Source organism: Emys orbicularis, chromosome 12, assembly GCF_028017835.1.
Source record: "Emys orbicularis isolate rEmyOrb1 chromosome 12, rEmyOrb1.hap1, whole genome shotgun sequence".
Classification (NCBI taxonomy): domain Eukaryota; kingdom Metazoa; phylum Chordata; order Testudines; family Emydidae; genus Emys; species Emys orbicularis.
This window is the reverse complement of record NC_088694.1, coordinates 34,623,642-34,647,950: the sequence shown is the minus strand read 5'-3', so window position 1 is coordinate 34,647,950 and position 24,309 is coordinate 34,623,642. Positions and strand designations below refer to the sequence as shown.

Sequence of the window (24,309 nt, the reverse complement as noted above, 5' to 3'; positions counted from 1 at the left end):
TGCTGCACTGCAGAAATATCCCCTCCCCTGCTAAAGCCCCGCGAACTTTTGAATTCCCATTTCCTGTTTGAGCGTGCCAGCTTGAGCACAACTGATCATGGAGACTACACGCCCCAAACACGCTCAGTCCTGGTCTGCACAGGAGGTGGTGGATCTCATCGCTGTGTGTGGGGAGAAGAGTCTGTGCAGGCAGAGCTCCGATCCAGCAGAAGAAACACTGACATCTATGCAGATCGCTCGTGGACTGGGGGAGAAGGGCTACATGAGGGACACACAGCAGTGCCGTGTGAAAATAAAAGAACTGCTAACCCCAGGGTTCTGAGTTCAATCCTTGAGGGGGGCCATTTAGGGATCTGGGGCAAAAATAATCTGTCAGGGATAGTACTTGGTCCTGCTGTGAAGGCAGGGGACTAGACTCAATTACCTTCCAAGGTCACTTCCAGTTCTATGAGATAGGTATATCTCCATATTTAATTTAATGTGGACACCTCACAGGTGCATGAGTCTAGGGACAACAAGGAGGATTATATGGTGGATGAGGAAGAGGATGAGGAGGGTAATGGGAGACAGGCGAGTGGTGGATCCATTCTCCCCGAGAGCCAGGAAATATTTTTAACCCTGGAGCCTTGTGGGTCGCAGGACATGACTGTGGCTGACTGTGATGCCAGGGAAGGCACCTCTGGTGAGTATGTAGTTACAATCAAAGTCCAGTTAAATTTTAGTGGGTGCACACATTCGGTGGTATTGCATGTTTACTGTGAAGAAAAAGTGAGGTGCTGTGGTTCTCTGCTTACAAGAGGCCGCTCCCACTACGCAGAGGGTGGCCTCCGGAAAAGACTGTTTATGTGTACTGGGATAGCCCGGGAATCCCCCATGGATATCTCTAGGAAACTTTCATGGAGGTACTCTGCAATCCTTTGCAGAAGGTTTCTGGGCAGGGCAGTCTTATTTCTTCCACCATAGTAGGACACTTTCCCACACAACTCCTGAATTAATTCTGCTGGCATCATTGCAGTACACAGCATAGCAGCATAAGGACCGGGTCTATTGCCATGCTTGCAGCATCTCCTTCCTTTCCGCCTCTGTTACCCTCAGGAGACTGATATCACATAGGGTCACCTAGGGGACATGGGGGAAGTTCTCATTAAAAGTGCTCTGACGCGGAAAAAGGGGCATGTAGACCCTCCCCTCCCCCCCCCCCCCACATTCCAGATCGCCAAACCACATGGCCGCTAATGTACCTTTACTGTGCTCAGCCTGGTCGGCAAGTAGTTTAAAGTGGCTGATAGGGGACTGGGCCCCACATGAGAGATTCCACAATTTGGGAGTGTAAAGGTTCCCCCCGCCCACCGCCCTGTTCGTAAACAGCTTCCCGTGGTGCTATAGGGAAGGGCCATTGTTCGACGAGCTACCTCTGCTCCTAACATGAGCCTGCCATAAACTTCATTAAAAGTGCGGTCACCCATGACCCGGGGGGGGGGGGGGGCTACTTGCTATGGCTGGAGAAGCAAAATGGCACAGGGAACAGTTACTGATTCTCATTATGTTATGGCTTGTACCTAGTGTAATAAGGTTGTTGTTTTTTATGAAAATGGCCTTGCTATGGAAACATTTTATTCACATACAATGGGTCGTTTATTTTTTTCCCTGACTGACAGCTGAAAATGTTTCCTTAGGCATATCATCCACACCTGAAAGCAGACTTTCACTGATTAGAAGGAGGAGAAAGAGAACGTGGGAGGACATGTTCACCGAGATAATGAAGTTGACGCAGAGCTGAGAGTGCGGAGGATTTCACTGTCCTAGAAGTTAGACATGGGCATGGAGAGCAAGAAAGCTTCCAATGAGTGAGAGTATGTGGCACAGAATGACATGCTTCTGCTTATGAGGGACCAAGCAGACATGTTGAGGCATCTGGTTGAACTGCAAGAACAGAATCAGGAGGGTAGAATCCCTCTGCAGACCCTGGTGCACAGCCAGCCAGCATCTCCTGGCACAGAATCACCCTCCCCCAAGTGTTCCATGAGGCGTGGGCAAAAACTCCATTATTCCTTTCACTTAACTCAGGGCGGGAGGATACAAGGAACAGAAGGCACCCATTCACAGACCTTTGATGGTCTGTAATGCAGTGTTATGTTACACAGCTGAAAATGTTTCTCCTGTTCCAACTTTACAACCCCTTAACCGCAAGGTCACCTTTTCTTTCTGTTTTCCCTCTTTACTTATGTTTGTTAAATAAAGTAAATGGATTCAAGAAATAAATGTTCTTTATTGAGTAGAAGCAGTGGGCTTAAGTGGTGGGTTGGCTTTACAGGGACAGTGATACAAGCCAGGGGAAGGTTTGGGAAAGCACAATGCAGACAAGCACCTCACATTACTGTGACTCAAAGCCTCGCAGATATGCAGTGCCCCTTGCTGTGCTCTTCTTATTGCCCTGGTATCTGGCTGCTCAAAAATGTCTGCCATGCAATCAGTCTCAACTGCCCACCCCGGCAGAAAATTTCCCCTCTTTTTTTCACAGATATTATGGAGGACACAGCAGTCAGCTGTAAGCATGGGGATATTCTCCTCACTAAGGTCCAATCTTGTTAGGAAACTTCTCCAGCGCCCTTTCAAGAGACCAAAGGCACATTCAACCACCATTCTGTACTTGCTGAGCCTATAGTTGAACCGTTCCTTACTGCTTTCCAGACAGCCGGTGTATGGCTTCATGAGCCATGGGAGCCAGGGGTAGCCTGGGTCCCCCAGGATAACTGTAGGCATCTCAATGTCATCAATGTTAATTTTGTACTCTGGACAGAAACTCCCAGACTGCAGCTTTTTGAATAGACCCGAGTTCCTAAAGATGCGCGTCATGAACCTTTCCCGACCATCCTACGTTGATGTCGGTGAAATGCCCCCTTGTGATCCACTAGCACTTGCAACACCATTGAAAAGTATCCCTTTCAGTTTATGTACTCTTTGGCAAGGTGGTCTGGTGCCAAGATGGGGATATGCATGCCAGCTATCGCCCCTCTGCAATTAGGGAATCCCATCGTGGCAAAACCATCCACTATGTCCTGCACATTTCCCAGACTCACTGCCCTTCGTAGCAGAAGTCGATGAATGGCCCTGCACACTTGGAGCACAGCAGCTCCCATGGTTGATTTACCTACTCCAAACTGATTCCCCACTGACCGGTAACTGTCTGGCATTGCAAGCTTCCAAATAGCAATCACCACTCGCTTCTCCACTGTCAGAGCAGCACTCATTTTTCTGTTGCTGAACTGCAGAGCAGGGGAAAACTCTGCTCAAAGTTCCTGGAAGGTGGCTTTCTGCATTCGAAAGTTCTGCAGCCACTGCTCATCATCCCATACCTGCAAAACGATGCATTCCCACCAGTCAATGCTTGTTTCACAGGGCCAGAAATGGCGGTCAAAGGAGGCAAACTGGTGTTCTGGGGCTGAACCCCACACATGCCGGTTCTACAATGAGCTACATGCGATTCTTGGGGGTGACCCCACCAGCACCCTCACAAGCAATGTGAAGTTGCTCTGTGACTGCCATCAGTAACTGAAGTGTTTTTTCCCAATGGCTTGCAGCAGGGCTGCTTGCAGGACATCGCTATGTTCCATGCGGCGGACCCTACTTCGGCTCTGGAAATACTGCAGGAGAAAGTGCGAGTTGTTTGAGATGCTCATAGCAAGAGAGCACAGCTGAGCAGGCTCCATGCTTCTGGGGTTATGGCGTACGCACGGCGGTTTAAAGGTTAGAGAACCACTGCGTTGTTTGCCATGGATGTCAGGGAGGGAGCACAGTGCATCATGGGATGCCAATACAATGTTCCCATTCTCACCTGCAACAATGTTTTGGTCCCATGAGGCATTGCACAAACTTCCCAAAGCACAATGCACCAAGTTGCACTTTGGGATAGCTACCTACAATGCACTGCTTTGTGCATTGATGCAGGGGCTGCTAGTGAGGATGCACTCCATCGAGACAGTGAGCATGGTGTGGACACGCACAATCGACTTCATTAATGTGGGGGCTTGAGGTCGAATAAGATAAAATTGACATAATTTTGTAGTGTAGACAAGCCCATAGTTGGTTTTTCATTCGGATATAAGTGGATATATGTATCCTTCTGCAAATGCTGGAAGAAACCTTCCCTTCAGGGCAAGAAGTAACAGTAGGTCAAAAACTTCATGCTGAAAAAGGACAGTGTTGGAGTCAAGTGGTAGAATATATTGCAATACACACACGTGAAATGATTATATTGACTGTACCCAAACTGGCCCACGAACTGGCTAGTGTGACTGTAGAACAGTGTCCTTTACTGGATGGAATCAGTGCTATTCTTTGGTTCTCAGACTCTAACAGACCAGTTAGAGACCTACAGTTCTGGTACATAATTTGTATTATGTGCTGTGGCGCTGAAGATGTGTGAGACTCTGAAACTTTTCTGAGAATGGGAAGAAATTTTTGTACTTTATAATCTCAGGTCTCTGACTTCCATGCTTCCAAGGTATGGGCCTTTCCAAGAACCCTATGGGAGTTAGGTGCCAAATTATCATAGCAAGTTGGAAGTTGGGCTCTATTGGGTCCTTATTCTGTGCATTAACCCCCTTTGAAATTCCCAACCTAAACATATAAAGCACCCTGTTACACTTGCATTTTATCTGAGCAGCAGGCTGCACTTCCTCGTTTCAGAAAAGACCAGCAGGCATTGAGCTAAGGGTAACATTTTCAAAAACACTTAAGCAAACTTCAAAAGTAACATAGGAGGCTAAATCCCATTGCCTTTCAGTGAGATTTAGGTTGCTAAGCCTGAGTAACTGAGAAACGTTTGACTCTTTTAAAAATGTTACCTGAACTAATTGAGTGAGTTCATTGCACTAGAACTGGGTACATGGGCACTTGCTATAGAGGGCAGCAGGGGCGTTGGATGGAGAAAATGTAAGATCAGCTAACTCTGCTGACATTTTCAAACCTTTCTAAGGGAATTGGATGGGAACTCAGTGTCTAAATCACTGAGGCAGCTGTAAAATCTAGAATTAGTGAGTTATTTCTTGACAGTCACTATGGCGTTCATGCTATAAAAAGAGAGATTTGTTTAAGGATTAGAAGTTTCTTCCCTCTCCAGGACTCTCCCTTTGCGATTAGAAGTTTGACTCTGGTTTAGTTTTAGAGAATATTAGTAAATAACAACTTGCCCTTGCCTGTTGCTTTCCACACAGCAGACGTGACTCAGGAGACCGCCTCTCCATGCAGAAGGATATATAATGAATCAGAAAAGACATTTCCCATTTGACAGAGGATATGAGGTCACATTACGAGACATGGAACGGAGCCTCGGTAGCTTTTCTATGTTGTCATTCTAGTTACTGGGTACGTGGAAGGAGGTGAATGCAGTTGGGAGAGAAAATGGACTGAATTACCTGGATCCTGGTGCCAGAAATGCTGCGTGAGGAGATGACAACAGAGACTCCAGCTGCTGACAGACCCGCCTTAGAGGTAAATCACCCTTTTTCTCCCTCCCTGCTACATGAATCTTGAGGAATTTGAAGCAATGTAGGTTTGTTTGGTGATTAACACCATGGGAATCCAAGGGGATTTGGACACTGATCTCTCTTAAACTCCCAACCCAAAGAAAAATGACGGAGTTTGGGAAAAGGAAAGACCTCTGAAGTCACACCTATCCTAGGTCCTTACCTGGCCCCCATCACCCTGGTAGCTGGTGACCTTGCTGCCTTGAATATATCTATTCTTCCAGCACCCCTATGCCATGCTATTACCGCTGCATTACAGACAGGATCTGGTGCACAGAGGGGCAGATATATAAAGGTATTTTGGCACCAAAAGACACAGACCCCCCAGTGAGATGGGAAATCGATGGGCATTAGGTACAGCCCCTACTCAAGCACCTGGGTGTGTTGTTAGGTACCTTCCAGCATTTGGAAATCTGGCCCGAAAGTCACACAAGGAGCTGGTGAAAAAGCAGGGAAATGAACCAACATCTGCCAAGTCCAAGACCGGCGCTTCAAACACTGGAGCAGCCTTCGTTCCTCTCTAACCTCCCCTCCTGACCCCTACAGGGTTGTGCCCTGACTGGAAGCTCCTCCCTCACAGGGCACTGAGTGAACTGCAGTGGAGAAAGCAGAGCTGCTTTTGGCTGCTGTGCTTGGTGCTCAGCATCAGACATTGGCTATAAGTGGACTTGGCACAAATCGGTTTTGTATCTCCCCTTAGAGGGTTAATATTGGGATTATTTTTCTCCTAATTTTTAAGTATTAATTTTTACAGTTGCAGGAAGCTCAGTGGGGGCTAAAGTGCATGTCAGGGTGAGGGCAGCGCTGCCAGCAGGATGTGAGGGGCTTCCAACTGGCCAAGCGATCCAAGACACCAGGGGGCAAGGGGCAGGAAAGGCGGCTGCTCTGGCCCAGTGGAGCAGAGATCCATGGCCAGGGCTGGGAGCAGGAGGAGGATGGCGGTGAGCCCCCGGCCATGGGAGTGGTCACCTCACTGTTGAACTGCTCTGTCAATGGGCAGAAACCATTCGGCAGCGGGGTGGCCTCCCCCACAGCCAGGGACTCACCATCTGCCTCACAGCCCAGGCCTGCCAGGGCCGCAGCCTTCCCCGCACCTTGCACCTGCAGGGATGGGTGTCGCCAGCCATGGGGCTGTGCAGGGAGCCCTCTGCAGCTCTGCTGTCCCAGCCCTGCTCATTCATTCCCGTGACAGCTGGGTGCAGAGGGCTCCCTGCATGGCCGCGGGGCCGGTGACACCATCCCTGCAGGTGCAAGGCGCTGGGAGAGGCTGCACTAATACCCACTCTTCCTGATAGTTTCTGTTGTTGGTTTGGTTGTATCAGCTGATATCGACCTTTACCAACGTCTGTCGATGGAAATCAAATCCAGCCGAGCTGTATGTTTAACAAAAGCTAAAGGCGTTCAGAGAGATTATTTTTTTGTTGAAGCTGGAGCCTGCTCAGATATTAAATCTGCCCCAGGGATCACGAGATGTCATTTCCCCTCCCCTGGCCTCAATTCTCCAATAACCCATCATTCCAGTAGCCAGCAGAGGGGGACAATGAAAACAGTGCTGACATTTTATTGAGTGAATGTTCTTCATTTATGTGGCAGAGTTCATTTCTTTCCGGTAGACACACCCCATGGCGAACCCAGAACAGGGAAATGGAACGTCTGTCACAGACTTTATCCTCCTGGGATTTGGGGTCCTCCCAGAACTGCAGATCCTTCTCTTCCTGCTGTTCCTAGTGATCTACATCACGACCGTGGCCGGGAACGTCCTCATCATTGTGCTAGTTGTGGCTGATCAGCACCTTCACACACCCATGTACTTCTTCCTGGGGAACCTGTCCTGCTTGGAGACCTGCTACAGCTCCACCATCCTGCCAAGGGTGTTGGCTGGTCTCCTGACTGTGGACAGGACTATTTCATTCAATGGGTGTGTCACACAATATTATTTCTTTGGTTCTCTGCTTGGTACAGAATGTCTTCTCCTGTCGGTGATGTCTTATGATCGATATTTAGCCATATGCAATCCAATTCACTATGCAGCCTGTATGAGTGACAGGTCTTACCTGCAGCTCGCAGGTGGCTCTTGGCTAGGTGGTTTCTTAGGTAATAGCATAACAACATTATCAAAGACACCCACACAGTGATTTTAGTTCAAAGACTCAAGCCTGAGGCCAGTTTATTGACATACATACCAGTGCACTGGGGTGCAGTCCGAAGCCTGACACCCCGAGGACCGCTCGCAGGCGGGCTTTTATTTCGTCAAACCGCAAGCAAAGTACAAACAATGCGTCATGAGTTAAGAAATTAGGGTTGGGGTTAGTCCCTCCCCCAAACCGTGAGTTAAGAAAGTAGGGTCGGGGTCAGTCCCCCCCCCCCGGTACCTTCCTTATTAATTTTCTGAGAAGTGGGTGTTTATTTGGGTAGAGGGGCGCTTGGTGGTTTCCCCCAGAGGTGGTACTTGACACCAGTTTGGGTACATTTCTCAAGACACGTTATTTTCCGGGGTCTTTTGGTTAAAGATTAAGGGGGTGGGGTTTCATGGGACGCCTAAAGAGGATCTATGATTGGCTATTTTTGCAGATAGCTGGAATCACAGAGTGGGTCACAGATCACCCAAAGGAGAAGCTGCATGAGTCAGTTTGCATTTAACTAAAGTTACCTATTGCTTCACACAAGCGGTTATTATATTTCATCAGCCATGAACATATTTCATTAGTGCTGCTGCTGGGGCTTTTTTTTATTCTTTCCCTCCTTGCCCCACCCTCCTCTGGTCATGACCCTTGACCGGGTTTGGCAGGGAATTGTGCAGTCTAGTCTAGCTCAGGCTTTAGGCCTGCCCTACTCTGTGTAAAGGCCATCAGCATAACAGATCTCTGTTGGAGGGTTTATTTCGGGGCCCACAGATTCAAAGCTCTGGCTATCAAAAAGAAGGCCCCCCTGCTCTATTTCCCCACAATTTCCCTCCTCTGATGCCCTATAGGCATCACTACTATTATTAAACAAAGGGGCCATAGGACAGTATTCAGATTTAGAAATGACACTAAGGTGGTCGATTTCCGGATTTGAGGTACAATATAGTGTGGGGTGGGGAACATCTGTGAAAATAAAAAGGGCTTCCGGTGGTGGTCGGGGCTGAACCGGGAGCCGGGGCAAACGGCAAAATTTACATAGACAACAAGCAACAGCCAACATTAATCCGCAACAAATTGCTAGAACAATCCAAAATAGAATGTGAAGGGCAGAAGAGGGTAGCCAACTGGGTGTAACTTGGGCAATTTCCTTAGAGGCAAAGCACACAATGTCGTGGGAGGACCATAAGGTATGTACTTGATAAGCAGTTTGGAAGGCTTTGGCTTCTTTGTTGTGTTCTATTTTTATTACATGCATTTGGTCTTGCAGGTGAGATAAGTTGGAGAGCAGAGGGAGTAGAGAAGTGAGGTTTAGGAAGCAATTAGGGATAGGGGAAGTCCAATCAAATGTAAAAGGAACACTTGGATGGAGGGTTACAGAAACCTGAGGATTAGCATGAAATACAATAAAGCGGCTTCCTTGTGCAGTGGTTAAGTTAAGGTGAAAGGGGATAGGGATGTGGGGGTCCGATGGCAGGGCACATCCATGGCTCTTACTAAATAGTAATTTTCCCTCTGGATCTTTACCTATCGCTTCCCCTTCCCAACATGCCAAATCAAAAAGTTAACCACTTCTTCAGGATGCAATTTGCGGAGGCAAAATAGCTGTGGGGGTTCCAAGGGCCATAATGACCACAAGGTTCCGATACCCACCCAGATATGTTGAGCAGCGAAATCATAGGGAGTGGTGATAAAAAGGCTAGGTTCATGGGGTGGTTTAACTTCCCATACCTGCCGGTGGATAACCCAGTCCCATAGACAATTCGCCCAGGGTTCTGGCACAAGTAAGTGCACTGGAGCCCAGGTGCCATCGACCGGTCCCGAAGCATGGAAGGAGCATGGCGAGGAGTTGCAGGCCCAATCAGATAGGGTCCAGGTATGCCTCCACTTCCATAGCTTGGATGGCACTCCTACCGCGGTGGTAAGGGTTTTAGGCCACCGCTGATTTAAAACATCAGTTTGCATTTTTTCTAAGAGACCGTTAAAGAAATCCTGCATTTGACTACAAGCTGAATCCCAGACAGTGTCCTTTCCTGATAAGGCAAGGGTGTTTATTAATTTTGTAGGAGGGTTTGGGTTGTGGTTCCCAGTCCTGACAAGGCATGGAGGGCTTTTATATTGGTATAGGTGTTGGTTAACCCTGCCTCAGTAAGGAGGCCTGATGCCCTTTCCAAATTTTCCAGGCGTTCTTTATGGTCTTGGGCTTTGTCTATTGTCCAAATAGCAGCTGCTTCAGTTAGGCCATGTAAGATCCCTTCTACTACGCCTCCCTTTCCCCAATAAAAACTTTCCCACTGCACAAGCTGGGCCAGTTGAATGGCCGCTCTCTGAGAACAATCAGGGTACTAGGTAGTTATTTGGAAAGCAGAGAGGGAAATGAGAAAGTGGTGGTGCTCATAGTAGCATTTAGCACAATCCACCACTGGAAACAACAATTTCATCGGTAGGATGTGCTATACCACATTTGTTGTTCCGAGACTTGAATTTCCCTGAGGCCACGGCCAGACAGATTTGTGTGGGAATTGGAGAAGATATGAGGGGGAGTAGCTGAAGAACGGGGACTACAACGATGGGCAACCATGTAGAGCCGGGGCACACTGCAATATGACACAGGCCAAACCGGAGGTCACTGATTGGCTAAAATTTAAACTTTTTCCCTTCCCACCCCAAGTTCGTTAAGGAGGAGAGGCTGAGGAATATTAAAAGTTTCATTTTCAGGTAGTTTTGGCTAGCTTCCGCAAGCTATTCTTCAAGATTTCGTAGTCTTAGTTCACTTAGCTGTCTGGCAATGAGGCTGCAAGGGAGGGGTTACGAGCACAATCACCTTGCTTGGTTGGAGGCTTTATTATGGCCTCAGGTGGAGAAGTTGTTTTCTTAGCAAGGTCCGAAGGCTTAATGGATTTGTCAGCGGACAAGAGTCCCTTAGCATGGGGCCAGGGCAGTTCTTTGCTGATGGACCTTTATGCAGACCCAGTCTCTGGTTTCAGTGAGTGGCAGGACTGCTGTATATAAAAAGACCTAACACATTTCGTTAGTGCCTGACTATTGTGTAATTTATTAAATAACTGTTTATTTGAGCTAGGGCCAGCAGGGTACTGTCGGTAGTTGCATTGGGTGCCCTGGTAAAAATTTTATGAGGGTTGAATTTGGTCTTTTGATTGGGAGTGGCCTTGAAAGGGCATTTGGCCATACTGGATCTGTGAAGCTGCACACATACTGGATCTGTGAAGCTGCACATAGCTCTTTTATAATTAGTTCAGATATGCCAGACTGTGACACAAAATCCTTAAGCAAAAGCTCCACAACAGCCCCCGCATGACATATTTTACCAATGCAAAACTGTTGTAAAACCTCCGCCCAAGATCCTGCATTTTCCCTTTTTACTAGAAAATACATTACTAAACTAACACATACTTACAATTATAACATTTAAACATTTGAATAAAATTAATTCAAATATTTAGAAAGAGTTCCCAAAGAGGGAAAAGTGCTGCCTGCCCAATCATCACGTCGCTGGCAGTAGTGCTGGGCCACAGAGGAAAAGTTTTACTTAACTGCAGCAAACAACGGTGCACAGTTATCCGGTGATGCATGCAAGCAAATAGGGCCAGAGCACCTGAGGCGCAACCGTCCAGGGAGCGCCAAAGGTGTTCAGGGTATAAGGTGTACCCAGCAACACTTTAAGATTTCTATTTGTGGCTTTTAGTTGATATTAGCCTTTACTTGCTATTTGTTACCAAAATAGATTTAAAATTTTCCATTTTCCTGGCTTTGACTATTTTGCTGCAGCCACAACTTTGTTCTTTATTTAAAACAATTTAAATTTGTAAAGCATTAAGTTACTTTAAGGATTAAATGCTAAATACCAAAACTAAACAACACTAGTTTACTTTGTTTGGCAAAAGTATTTTTTTTGGTTCTATAACCCCAAAACAACATTAATTTATCTTAAACTTATAAAACAAAAAATTATACACACCAGGAGTGTTTCTTAACAAATTCAACTAACTTTTTTATAGTCAAATGATTTTACCTTAATAACCTTTTGCCTGGATTATTTACAGACACTCCCAAAGGAATGGCTGCAAAGAAACCAAGAATTTCTTTTTTAACATTTATTTATAGTTTTACTGCTTATGCCATTATTCAAGCAATTACTATTATAAAAGAAAGAAGGTAAGAAGCCAACTCTGCAATTACTTAATTTCCACCAGCAACTACAGAGTTAACCCCTCACCCCCCGCCCCTCTCCTAACTTCCTTAAACTGTGGTTGCCTGCCCATTTGGGCCCAATCCTTCTTTTCATGGGCACAGGCATTGTTTTACTATCAATTCAGCAAGGAGGGTGGGCTGTTTTTACCAACCCTCCCTGTAGAAGAGGATTAATTATTTAACAAAGCAATTACTATTATACACAAAGCGTGGTTAAACAACACAACAACACTAAAACACTTGCTATCATGCTTGAAGAATAGTTAAACAACACTAAAACACAGCAATGAGCCTTAGTCTCCTTTCCAGGCGAGAGCAATTTTCCTAGCCTCCGTTTCCCAGGTGAGGCCAATTCCTCAACATTCATGCCACTGGGGAGGATTTATAAGGGAAGTCCTCGCATGCACCCTGTCCGGCAACGAGTTACCAATCCGCCTTTAAGAGGAACGGGGTAGGATGCCCGATTGCCCCAGGTTTTGGCAAGCGATTTCCAGGGGCTGGAGCTCACTCCATACGCGAGTCCATGCTCCAAAGGAAGGGGAAGGAGCTCACTCCATACGCGAGTCCATGCTCCCAAAGGAAGATTTGGGGAAGGGTTTCGGTCGTAGGCCAACCACACAGAAGATTAGGAAAGGCTTGGTCCCCGTACATCCCTCCCCCAGTAGAGAGCACCGGCCCGCCTTCAAGAGAACGGGATGGGATACTCTACCACATAGGAGTACATGGACGGATTCCCGGGGCCTCCCTGCTCTCCGAGCAAGGAGGGACGCAATCGTCACTTAATGGGCAGAAAAGGATGGGGACCTACTACTTACACAAAGCGGGGGTCTCCGCTATTCTAGGTTCCTTACCCCGCCCGTAGCAGGTCCCAGGACCACCTTATGACCCACAATCACACCACGTCTACACCTAATCGAGGATCTTTGCTATAACAGTCCTACCCAGCCACACAGCCTACTGCTGGTGGTGAGGGCTGCCAATCCTCGGGCCGCAGGTCTCACCAGTCCACACGGCCTATTGCCGGTGGGAGCCACTCCGGCCCCTTCGGCTGCTCCGGGACTTCCTGGATTACGCCCTACCTCCTTGTAGAGTTCAGGTAGTGGATTCCGCCCCCCCTCACTATGGGGTCCACTTTCCCAGGGTTCCTCAGCAGCCGGCCCTTCACTTCCCCCTGGGGAAACCACCTCCCAGAGGGCGAGAGCCACAAAGCTGACTAAGACAAAGTAGAAAGCTTAAAAAGCAAAGCATAGGAGCTTGGCGTATTCCTTGTTCTCGTGGTTAGTAACGGTTTCCTTTATGTTCTGGAGAGACCACACAGTCTATTTAGCCTCTGTTCCTGCCTGAATAATCTCCTGTCATCCGAAACTTGTTTTTATTCTGGGCTGGCACTCTAAAAGTGTTTAACTGCCAGACAGATGTCCCAGTAATTTCACCGAGGCTGTCCCAAAGAAACCGTCGGGTCTAAGACCCTCGTGTACACACCACAAAACAGACAGTTCCCTACGCCCCCCCGCCCCAGCTTATAGCCTAAGTAAACAATGATAGAGATAGCGCAGCATGATGCAAGAATTTAAACAGACAAGTTACAGAACGGACACACACAAAACGAAGAGGCGTCAGGCAAATGAGTCTAGCCTTAAAAGGTTCGGATCACAGCGCATCCTTACCTGAACCTAGAGCCTATGGGCAGCTCCTCACTGAAGCCCAAATAGAGACAAGGGTCTCTTACCTGGCGCCTGGGATCGGTGTGGGAGCGGTCCACGGACCTCCGGTCCGGTGGGACGTCGAGTGATCCCGGACGAGCCCCCAAATTGTTGTGGTCAAAGACACCCACGCAGTGATTTAGGTTCAAAGACTCAAGCCTGAGGCCAGTTTATTGACATACATACCAGTGCACTGGGGTGCAGTCCGAAGCCTGACACCCCGAGGACCGCTCACAGGCGGGCATTTATTTCGTCAAACCGCAAGCAAAGTACAAACAATGCGTCATGAGTTAAGAAATTAGGGTTGGGGTTAGTCCCTCCCCCAAACCGCGAGTTAAGAAAGTAGGGTCGGGGTCAGTCCCCCCCCCCCCCGGTACCTTCCTTATTAATTTTCCAAGAAGTGGGTGTTTATTTGGGTAGAGGGGCGCTTGGTGGTTTCCCCCAGAGGTGGTACTTGACACCAGTTTGGGTACATTTCTCAAGACACGTTATTTTCCGGGGTCTTTTGGTTAAAGATTAAGGGGGTGGGGTTTCATGGGACGCCTAAAGAGGATCTATGATTGGCTATTTTTGCAGATAGCTGGAATCACAGAGTGGGTCACAGATCACCCAAAGGAGAAGCTGCATGAGTCAGTTTGCATTTAACTAAAGTTACCTATTGCTTCACACAAGCGGTTATTATATTTCATCAGCCATGAACATATTTCATTAGTGCTGCTGCTGGGGCTTTTTTTTTATTCTTTCCCTCCTTGCCCCACCCTCCTCTGGTCATGACCCTTGACCGGGTTTGGCAGGGAATTGTGCAGTCTAGTCTAGCTCAGGCTTTAGGCCTGCCCTACTCTGTGTAAAGGCCATCAGCATGACAGATCTCTGCTGGAGGGTTTATTTCAGGGCCCACAGATTCAAAGCTCTGGCTATCAAAAATAAGGCCCACCTGCTCTATTTCCCCACACTTAGGTAATAGCATAACAACATTGTCAATATCACAGTTAACATTCTGTGGCCCCAGTAGTATTGACCATTTTTTGTGTGATCTCATTCCCCTTGGAAAACTCTCCTGCAATGACCCTCACCTGATGGAAACGTTGGCTTTCACACTCATCTTGCTTTTCTCACTGGTCCCATTCCTGCTTACCTTGATGTCCTACATCTGCATCATTGCCACCATCCTGAGAATCACGTCCACCACTGGGAGGCAAAAGGCCTTTTCCACCTGCTCCTCCCACCTCATTGTGGTGAGCATTTTTTATGGAACTCTGCTGATTGTCTATATGTTCCCAACCACCGACATCCTGAGCAACTTCAAGAAAGTTCTGTCTGTTGTCTACACAGGCCTGACTCCCCTGGTCAATCCACTCATCTACAGCCTGAGAAACAAAGAGGTCCAGGAGGCCCTGAGGAAAGTTTGCAGGAAATTCATGTTTGGACCATGCTAATTGGTCAATTTCTTTGGGTTAAAATAGATATAACATGGGATGGGGTAGGGCCTGAACCAAAGCCTTCTGTAGTCTCAGGTCATGTTTCCCTGAGCTTCATTGGTCTTTGAGTCATGGTCTTACAGAGTCACAGCTGTGGGAGAAAGTGAAGATGGAGAGTCCTCTTCAAACCTGTGCCCCAGCCTTTTTAGGACCTATATAAGAAGCCACAGGTGAATACTACTGGGCTGGGGGGAGACTTGAACTTGTGGCTGCTCAAAGTTCAGAGAATGAGGCAATGTCTGCTCAAAGTTCAGAGAATGAGGGGAAATTGTGCTCTGTGAGAGGGTGCAGGCGAAATGAACTGAGCTAGAACACTGGGTATCTATTCTGGGTAGGGTGAGAGACATCTAGATATACACACACACCGCTGAAAAATCAGATGCCTGCATTCTAAAAATACTGGGTTGCAATATCAGCATGAAACGCCAGCGTTAGAAAATTGAATAATTAACTTTCCTTTCATAGAGTGTATTTCATCCCCAGGCATCATTCAAAGGAAGAGAAAAGCCAAAGGAAACCCTTTGACCTGTGCCCCAGAACACAGGACACCAGCACAGGTGTATTTGCCCATTTTCAGCAACAATTTAGGACCAGTTGTTTCCAGATAGTTGGGGTCTGAGTGGGATTTTTCAAAGCCTCTGGGCACCTGACCTGCAAGATGCGGCCCTGGAGGAGAATCAGGCAGGGGAACGCGCAACTTCCCCAGGTTTGTGTGTCACTCTGGGGACTCAGCGTCCAGATGCCTGGTGTGGGGCACCACAGGGCATGGCCAGTGGCACCTGCAGCCCATTTACTGCAAACACTTGGGTGCCTGCAGGGTTTGCTGACAGCCCAGCTGAGTTTTTGAATCCCAGCAGGCCGGAATCACTCAGTGTGCTCATACCAGGAAACCAACTATCCAGAGTCTCAGTCCACTGCCCTATCTGCTCCACCACGTCCTATTGTATTTGACAATGGGACCAAAGGGTGTGAGGTGCCCAACTCCCATTCACTGCCCATAGGATTTGGGTGCCTAACATCGGCCTTTTATGAGAAAACCCAGCTTGTACATTTACAGCCAAATCTCTGTCATGAGAATACCTTCACTCCCAGGGGATGTTTTCCACCAGTTCCTTCTCGTTTTTCTCTATTTTCTTAGTGACCCTAATAACTGTGTCTGTGTCAAGAAAAGCATTGTACAATAGAATAATTAAACTGTCTTCTCTTTCTGTCGTCTTTCTTGTCAGACCTCCCGTTATCTCTCCCCTTCATGTCCAGTGTGAGGAATAAATGCGTCAAGGCTTGTCTACACATAGAAATGGCACAACTTAAACTATATCTGCCTATCCCTGCCTGTGACAGGGCCACGTGCCCGTGGTCTGGAGAGCTGGAGCCAAGCCAGCCCTGGTTAGAGAAGGGTCCCCACCTGAAGGAAATCAGGCCATTTCCAATAAAGGGCAGAAGGGGGATGGGGGAAGAGGCAAACTCAGGAGGCTGAAGTGAAAGTTCAGAGAGTGAATGAGGGAAAACCCTGCGACTGGGGGAATTGCTAAAGCTAGGAAGTGCTGGGAGTGGCCTGCTAAGGCGGGCAGGTCTCAGATCAGACGGGGGGAGTTTGGGGTGTAGACAACTGGAGGGAAGGTGTCATCTGCATTTTAGTTTTGAACATTAAGTTAATAAATGAAATCTAAATTGGGGGCTGTTGTGATTGGACTGAGGTGAGGGGCTGCATTCTGGGCTGCCCTGAGGCCTCCAGTGGGAGCAGTGAGGAGGCCACTCATCTAATGTGACTGGATGCAACTACACTGATGTAAAGCTGCTTGTATCAGGATCGTTCATTCTGAAGGGGAAGAAGCTATACCAGTCCAAGGGACCTCGATATTGGTTTGCTGTGTCGTGCTAGAGGTTGTACTGGTAGAACGATTTCCAAAACAAAGTCACACCACTAACCCGAATAGTGATCCTGATGCAAAATCTGTGTGGAGACCTCGTGTAAGTGAGTCCCTGTGAAACTATAACAGTACATTCGTGGCTTTGAAAAGAACTCCAGGAAGGGATAGCTTCCTAGAGGGATGGGAGGAGGGATAGCTCAGTGGTTTGAGCATTGGCCTGCTAAACCTAGGGTTGTGAGTTCAATCCTTGAGGGGGCTCCTTCCCACTCTGAACTTTAGGGTACAGATGTAGGGACCTGCATGAAAACCTCTAAGCTTTTCTACCAGCTTAGATCTGCTTTTCCTGCCACCACTCCCAATGTGCTAAGTCCCTTCCCGGGGTAGCCTTGAGAGACTCTTCCACCAATTCCCTGGTGAACACTAATCCAAAACCCCTTGGATCTTAGAACAAGGAAAAATCAATCAGGTTCTTAAAAAGAAGGCTTTTAATTAAAGAAAGAAAGGTAAAAATCATCTCTGTAAAATCAGGATGGAAAATAACTTTACAGGGTAATCAAACTTAAAGAGCCCAGAGGAACCACCTCTAGCCTTAGGTTCAAAGTTACAGCAAACAGAGGTAAATACTCTAGCAAAAGGTACATTTACAAGTTGAGAAAACAAAGATAAAACTAACACGCCTTCCCTGGCTGTACTTACAAGTTTGAAATATGAGAGACTTGTTCAGAAAGATTTGGAGAGCATGGATTGATGTCTGGTCCCTCTTAGTCCCAAGAGCAAACAACCCCCAAAACAAAGACCACAAACAAAAGCCTCCCCCCCAAGATTTGAAAGTATCTTGAACCCTTATTGGTCCTTTGGGTCAGGTGTCAGCCAGGTTACCTGAGCTTCTTAACTCTTTACAGGTAAAAGGATTTTGGTGTCTCTGACCAGGAGGGATTATAGTATTGTACACAGGAGGGCTGTTACCCTTCCCTTTTAGTTATGACAGGGGGCCATTTAGGGAACTGGGGTAAAAATCTGTCTAGGGATTGGTCCTGCTGTGAGCAGAGGGTTGGACTAGATGACCTCCTGAGGTCCCTTCCAACCCTGATATTCTGTGATTCTATGAATCCAAGGAACCTGTCTGTCTTCTGCATTAAAATGACATGCTGAGAATTTATGCTGATTTGTCAAGTCAAAAACAGCCGTCTGACGGAAAGAGGCCTGACTGAATAATGCAGTTTACATATGTTGGGTGCGTCTACACTGCAGGCAGGGGTGTGAATGGCATCTCCTGTAGCTGCTTTAGCTGTACTCTAGCTAGTTCACTAAAAATAGAAACCACGGTTCCAGCTTCAGTGTCAGCTGCACAAGCAAGAATGTACCCAGGGCCAAGGGGCATTGGGGGCTGCAGAGATGGGAAAGGGGCAGTTGTACTGTATCATGGAGACTAGGAAGAGGAGAGGGTGAAGTTTGGTAAGGGCGTGGCCATGGTGTATAATGGGCATTAGGAGGAAGCCAATGTTTTCTGTATCCTTCCTATTGATCTCTACATGGCAGCTGATCACCGTGAATGGTAAATAGCCAGTAATAATGACTTCAGTTAAAAAATATCCCTTAAGTTTTGGAGTCAATCAACTTGGAATTTAAAATTTAAGCCATGGTCCGAGAAGATTCTGGTCTTTCTCTGTATTCTAGCCAGTTTCAGATTAGACGTGCATCCTTCAAAGAGTTAAGCAATGGGATTTCATTCTTGACTGCAATATAATGAGAAATTATCACCACATTTCTTAAAAATTTCATACAGAATTTATTTGTGCCTAATAGGGTAAATTTCCATCTAAAATAATATTTGCAGCTTTTTTGGTTTGTGTTTTGAATGAAGATGGGATAGCTACGTGACCAGTAATACTGTTTCTACCCCCGGAGCTAACCACAGGGATTTTCAAATTTTTTTACTTTTGGCGTGAGATGCTCCCCTGGCTGGTCTCTGTATGTAGTGAGCCATACTGTGGAAAACAGGGTTAAAGTGAAGGACAGAAGTGTGTATGTAGTACCGTACCCACTTCTCTGTGGATATGCCATGAGCATCCGGAGGAAATTGGACAACAATGATTTTAGGCATCAGTTCTGCCGTTTAGGCATCATATCTCCCTCAAGAGCAACTGCCCATCCAGCTCAGTTCTGGGACAATTTAGTCCACAGTGTTGGTGCCAGGGACCTGGACCTGATGGGCAATCCTGCACTTGATCAATGTGAGCAGAGTGGATCCCACGTAGCACAGAGTGCTCCAACCCCCTGGCAGCAAATCATTTCAGCACATGCTTAATTGTAAACAACAGGGTATTCCCACTGAGATCACTACAGATCAAGCTGTGTGAGTGGTTTGCTGGACTGGCATCTGGGGTAGATCTGTTCATTATGCCCGTTACTGCCAGGATATTGAATCCAGTGGACTAACACAAGGGATTTGTGTTTTTAACATTGATGGAAGAGAGGAGAGATTGGCGCTTTAGTTATGCCAATTACTTGTGACGGGCTTTTAAGTTATCTCAAGGGCACTTACAGACAGATTTTTAAAGGTATTTAGTGGGTTTTTCCAAAGCACCGAGGCTCCTCAAACTTACTGATTTCACTCCCTTTGGGGTTCTCAGAGAAAGAGACTTTGGGAGGAAAGTTGGCCATCACCACGCTGGCTGACCAAAGGACAAGAGAAGGGGAAGGTACGAACTTCACCAGTGTGGGCTCCCACCCCCACCATCTCCTGGCACCCTGGAATTTCTTCCTAATGAGGAGGTGCTGGGCAAAGCTACATGCCAATGCTTCCATAACTCGGTGCTCCTTGAGCAATGACCTGACCCAACATAACCCACACATGCTCACTCTGCCTTGGAAGCACGCTCAGGCACCAGGGCACAGATCAGCTCTAGGACACAGATGGGACATGAAGGAGGCGTATGAAATATCTAACTATTCATTGCAGCAAGGGGACTGGAGCTTGCATCTCTCAGCTCCTACGCGAGTGCCCCAACCAGTGGGCTGCAGCATAATTCTCAGTCTGTCTCTTTGGCCCAATGAATATCCAAGTATTTCACCCACACCTTCAACAGGACAGAGTGAGAGAGGCCTGGGGCAGGGACCATCTCTTTCTTCTGTATTTGTACAGCACCGAGCACAGTGGGGCCATGGTCCATGTCTTGGGCTTCAAATAATAAAGACTTTTTAGTTCTGAAGCTTTTCCTTTTCTGTTCCATCCCCTGAGTGGCTGGAAGAAGTGTGAGTCTATTAACATACTGTCTACCTCAAGAACCTAAACAAAACATGCTAACAAAACACTTTTCCTTCCCGGTAATTTAATGTGCCCATTAGCAAAGTCTCAAGGGGAAATTCACCTGTGGTGTTTGCAGGGTAAACAATGACTCAGGAGGGACATTTATTTTCTGGTGAGAGATACAAGGCAAAGCAAACCAAGGGTCTCAGCACAACTAGGGTGTCCAGGAAGAAACATGCAGGTCTTGTTACTGCTCTGCTCTGCGGTGTGTAGATACACAGACCCTACACGCCTCCACCAGTAGTGTGCAGGGTAGATGTACCTTGAGACAACTAAAATAGGTGAAGGGGGTGCAGATCGGAGATGGATCCTGCTCTCTGAAACACCAAGTGAAGAGGTCACATTACAGATTCCAGCTTCTTCTATGCCAACTTTAAGGTAAACAAACCTTTCACCTCATCTTTGTTAAAAATAGATCATTCAGGACAGGGAAGAAAATGTCACCATATCCAACACCTGCACAAAAGCATCATTTCCTTTTGGATGATGCCAAGTCTTTTCCCTGGGCCATGGACAGAATTAACGGGTTCATGTTGTAAAGAATTTTGCTGATGGAAAACTCTCAGTGATAAGAATGAGAACATTGCTGAGGACTTTCCATCTTCAGTACTGAGCAATGTTACCAATACTTTACCACACAAACATTCTGGGTTTGTACAGCTCCGAGTGCAATGGGTCTTGGTCCATGAGTAGGTCTCCTAGGGACCATTGCAACATTAATAATCAATAATAATCTCCATCAAGAATTGAGTCTTATAATAATTCATGTAATCATCAATATAGTGTTGTGACTGATACTGTTGAGGAAAATAGCTGTTTGTGCAAAAAGTGCTTTGTATGTGAATGAAGTTTCTGAATGTCTGTCTAATATCTCAGAAGTGAATCTGGAATTAGAGAAAACACAGAGAGAATTCTTAATCAGGAATATGTTTCTCTAGAGCAGTTTAAAGTTGCTGGTCAGGTTAAAGCCCTAATTGAAGAAGAAAGGGGTAATTTTTTTTATAGGTAATGGATTGTTGGCAAGTGAAGCTTGTGAAAGTGAGTCTGAACAAGGTAGCAGTTATTTGCTTAAAGCAGCTCAGTAAGATGAGACACTATCTGTGGAGAATAGCAATTTATCTGTTGGGATTGACAATGTGCCTGTTAAGCACTTTCCAAGTATATGTCTGAAATCAGCCATGAGTGCTGGGACAAAGGAAAGGATATCTCAAATTGTTTGTCTGTTAAGAATAGCAGTGTGTCTGCTGCAAAAGTGTGTGTGTGTGTATGTCTAGCTCAGATGTGGGCAAACTACGGCCCGCAGGCCACATCCAGCCCGTGGGCCTGTCCTGCCCGGCTCCCGAGCTCCCGGACGGGGAGGCTAGCCCCCAGCCCCTCTCCAGCTGTTCCCCCTCCCCTGCAGCCTCAGCTCACCATGCCACGGGGGCACGCTGGGCAGGAGAGCAGCCTCAGGGGAGTAGGCGGGCAGTGCGGGTGGCGGGAGTGCCGCAAATGCAGGCGGAGGACTAAGGAGGACACCGGGCGGCCACGCAGCAGGCCGGAGAGAAGCGGGGCTTTGAAGGGGAAACCACCACTTCTCTGTGGCTGCGTGGCTGCCCCTGCTCTTCCTGAGTCCTCCGTCCGCGTTCGCCAGGACACATTCGGAAGGGGGCTGCGGGGAGTCTTGGGGGGCCAGTTAGGGGCAGGGCATCCTGGGAGGTGTGGTCAGGGGACAAGGAGCGGGGTGGGGTTGGATAGGAGGTGGGTTCCCAGGGGCCTGGCTGGGGGAAGGGATGTGGATAGGGGTCGGGGCAGTCCGGGGACAGGGAGCAGGGGGGGTTGGCTAGGGGTTGGGGTGACTGGGGGCCTGTCAGGGGACGGGGGTGTGGATAGGGGTCAGGGAAGTCAGGGGACAGGAAGCAGGAAGGGTTGGATAGGAGGTGGGGTCCCTGGGGAGGCAGTTAGGGGACAAGGAGCAGGGGGCATTGGATAGGGGGTGTTGGGGTCCCAGGGGGGCAGTTAGGAGCAGGGGTCCCAAGAGGAGGTGGTTAGGGGACAAGGAGCAAGGGGAGTTGGATGGGTCTGGGGTTTTGAGGGGGGCAGTCAGCGGGCAGGAAGTGGGAGGGGCCAGATAGGGGGCAGGGACCAGGCTGTTTTGGGGGCACAGCCTTCCCTACCCAGCCCTCCACACAGTTTTGGAACCCCAATGTGGCCCTCGGGCCAAAAAGTTTGCCCACCCCTGGTCTAGCTCTTTGTCTGTGGAACAGACATAAATTGCTTCTCAGGTTATGCTACTTGAAAATTTATCAGTTGTACCAGTGTTGGTTCTGGATTTTAAAAAAGCTCAGGAAGGAAATGTTACTAAGTTTGTGTCTGCTATGGAGAATGGCATTGTAACTAGGTTGCATCCAGTTAGTTTCATAGCAAAGTCACAGGGACCAGGCAATTCTGGTGCTTCTATTTTGCCTGTTGCTAATGTGTTGCTGAGTAAGTGTATGACAACTCTATTTAACCAGGTTGATATCATGACCATGGCACAAGGAGACCATGAAGGTGACTTAACTGTGTTACCCACAAGTAATAAGTGTGGAAACTTGTAACAAGGAGGGAATGGTCCCTAAGCCTGCGGGTGTTGAGCCTGGTAACCTTCATGTTGCCAGTGAGGAAAGCAGCAAAGGGAAAGAAAGTGCCTCTAACCTTTTAACTATGGAGTCTAGCAGCTTGCATCAAAGGGAATTGTGTGAAAATCCTCCCAATGTGCCAGAGGTGATTCTGGATTTAAGTGAAACCCAGAAAGAGTCTGTTGTTGCTCAGGAAAATGTTCCTTCAGAGCAAGCCCTTGGTGAAGAGGGTAAGGGCAGAATTTCTGTGAAAGATGGATTGTTGCGTAAAGAAGCTCCTAAGGAGAAGAATCCTCATAGTAGATTTGCAAGCAGGGGTGTGAAAGTGATTTGATCGAGGTAGTGTCAGTTCCTAACTGCCAGAGTTTTTCAGAAGTGTATGGATCCACTGACCCAGCTTTAGAAAGATCCAGTGTGAATAACTTAAAGAAGGTTTTAGATGGAACAAAAACTGTAAGGGAATTTAAACAACTCTATAAGCCAGTGGCTATGCTTGACCAACCTGATGGGAAGACAATGTTGATGAGACATGAATGTCTGCATGTTGATTCTTTAAGCGAACAGTTAGTGTCTCAGGTTCAAAGGGAAGGCTGGATTCCCGGCTATACACAGCAAAGCAGCCTTGTGGATAAACCCACAGATGCTTTGAATATGTCCTGTGATCTCTTAGTAAGCTCTGATGCATCTAATGCCTCGTGGATGCCAAAATTGGCAGTTTAAAAGCAGAACTGTAGTTCAGAGATGATGACAGAAAATGGTTGTGTCTCTTTAAGGTGTGGTGTCCATGCAATCTACCTAGCTGACAAGGGAGGGACAAAATTGCCCATAGCTGCTAGCAATAAGACCATAGCCAGACAGATCATAGACTATGCCATACCAGAAATCTCAAATTTCAACCCTCTAAAAAGGGAAAAGAAGGAAGGCAGGTTAACCCATGAAAGGCCAAATGTCCTTATAGACTTTCCTCACTCATCTATAAAATACCAAAGCCTCAAGGATGTGGTTAAACCAAAAGCCTATGTTAAGGAAAAACCTGAGGTAAAGAGAAAGCTACAAAGGGTCAAAAGGGATATTGAAGAAGCTGACTAAAAATGGACTATCTAAAGAAAAGGCTTGGTGTGACCAAATGCTTGTAAATGTACAATTGTGATCGATTTGATGTTAATATTAACGCTAATGTTAACTCTTGTGACTAGTTTGTTGCTGATGCCAAAATCTGTAAAAATGTACAATATCCATGAGCTTTTGGAAAAACCCTTGAAAATGTTGGGAGTGAGACATAAGAACTCACTATGTGCTAGAAGCTAGAATGGGAGCATTCCAACTGTGAGACTGAGGACCTTCCAATGATTCGGAAGCAATCATAGACTTAACAAGCCAGCAGTTTATTCCATCACTACTACAAGACTGAACAAAGAACTTGATCCAAGAAGTTTGCATTTATTGTATGGATTTGATTCCTTTAACCAATTTTAACTCTCATCTTT

The 24,309-nt window shown here is 47.2% G+C and overlaps 2 protein-coding genes across 2 annotated transcripts in view; both read left to right on the top strand.

Moving 5' to 3' along the window:
• Window positions 1-24,309, top strand: part of LOC135886051 (cytosolic phospholipase A2 gamma-like) — a 979,292-nt gene that overhangs the window by 777,502 nt on the left and 177,481 nt on the right.
• On the top strand, window positions 7,151-14,999 carry LOC135886000 (olfactory receptor 5AP2-like). Its single transcript, XM_065413893.1, has 2 exons — window positions 7,151-7,622; window positions 14,521-14,999. Exons 1-2 carry the CDS (start codon window positions 7,151-7,153, stop codon window positions 14,997-14,999), a joined length of 951 nt encoding a protein of 316 aa, XP_065269965.1.

What these genes read in the sequence shown, in the direction of transcription:
- LOC135886000 (XM_065413893.1), top strand. Translation starts at nt 7,151, where the DNA reads ATGGCGAACCCAGAACAGGGAAATGGAACGTCTGTCACAGACTTTATC. An exon ending in TTGGCTAGGTGGTTTCTTAG is followed by an intron (nt 7,623 to 14,520) that starts GTAATAGCATAA and finishes CCCCACACTTAG; the next exon opens with GTAATAGCATAACAACATTG.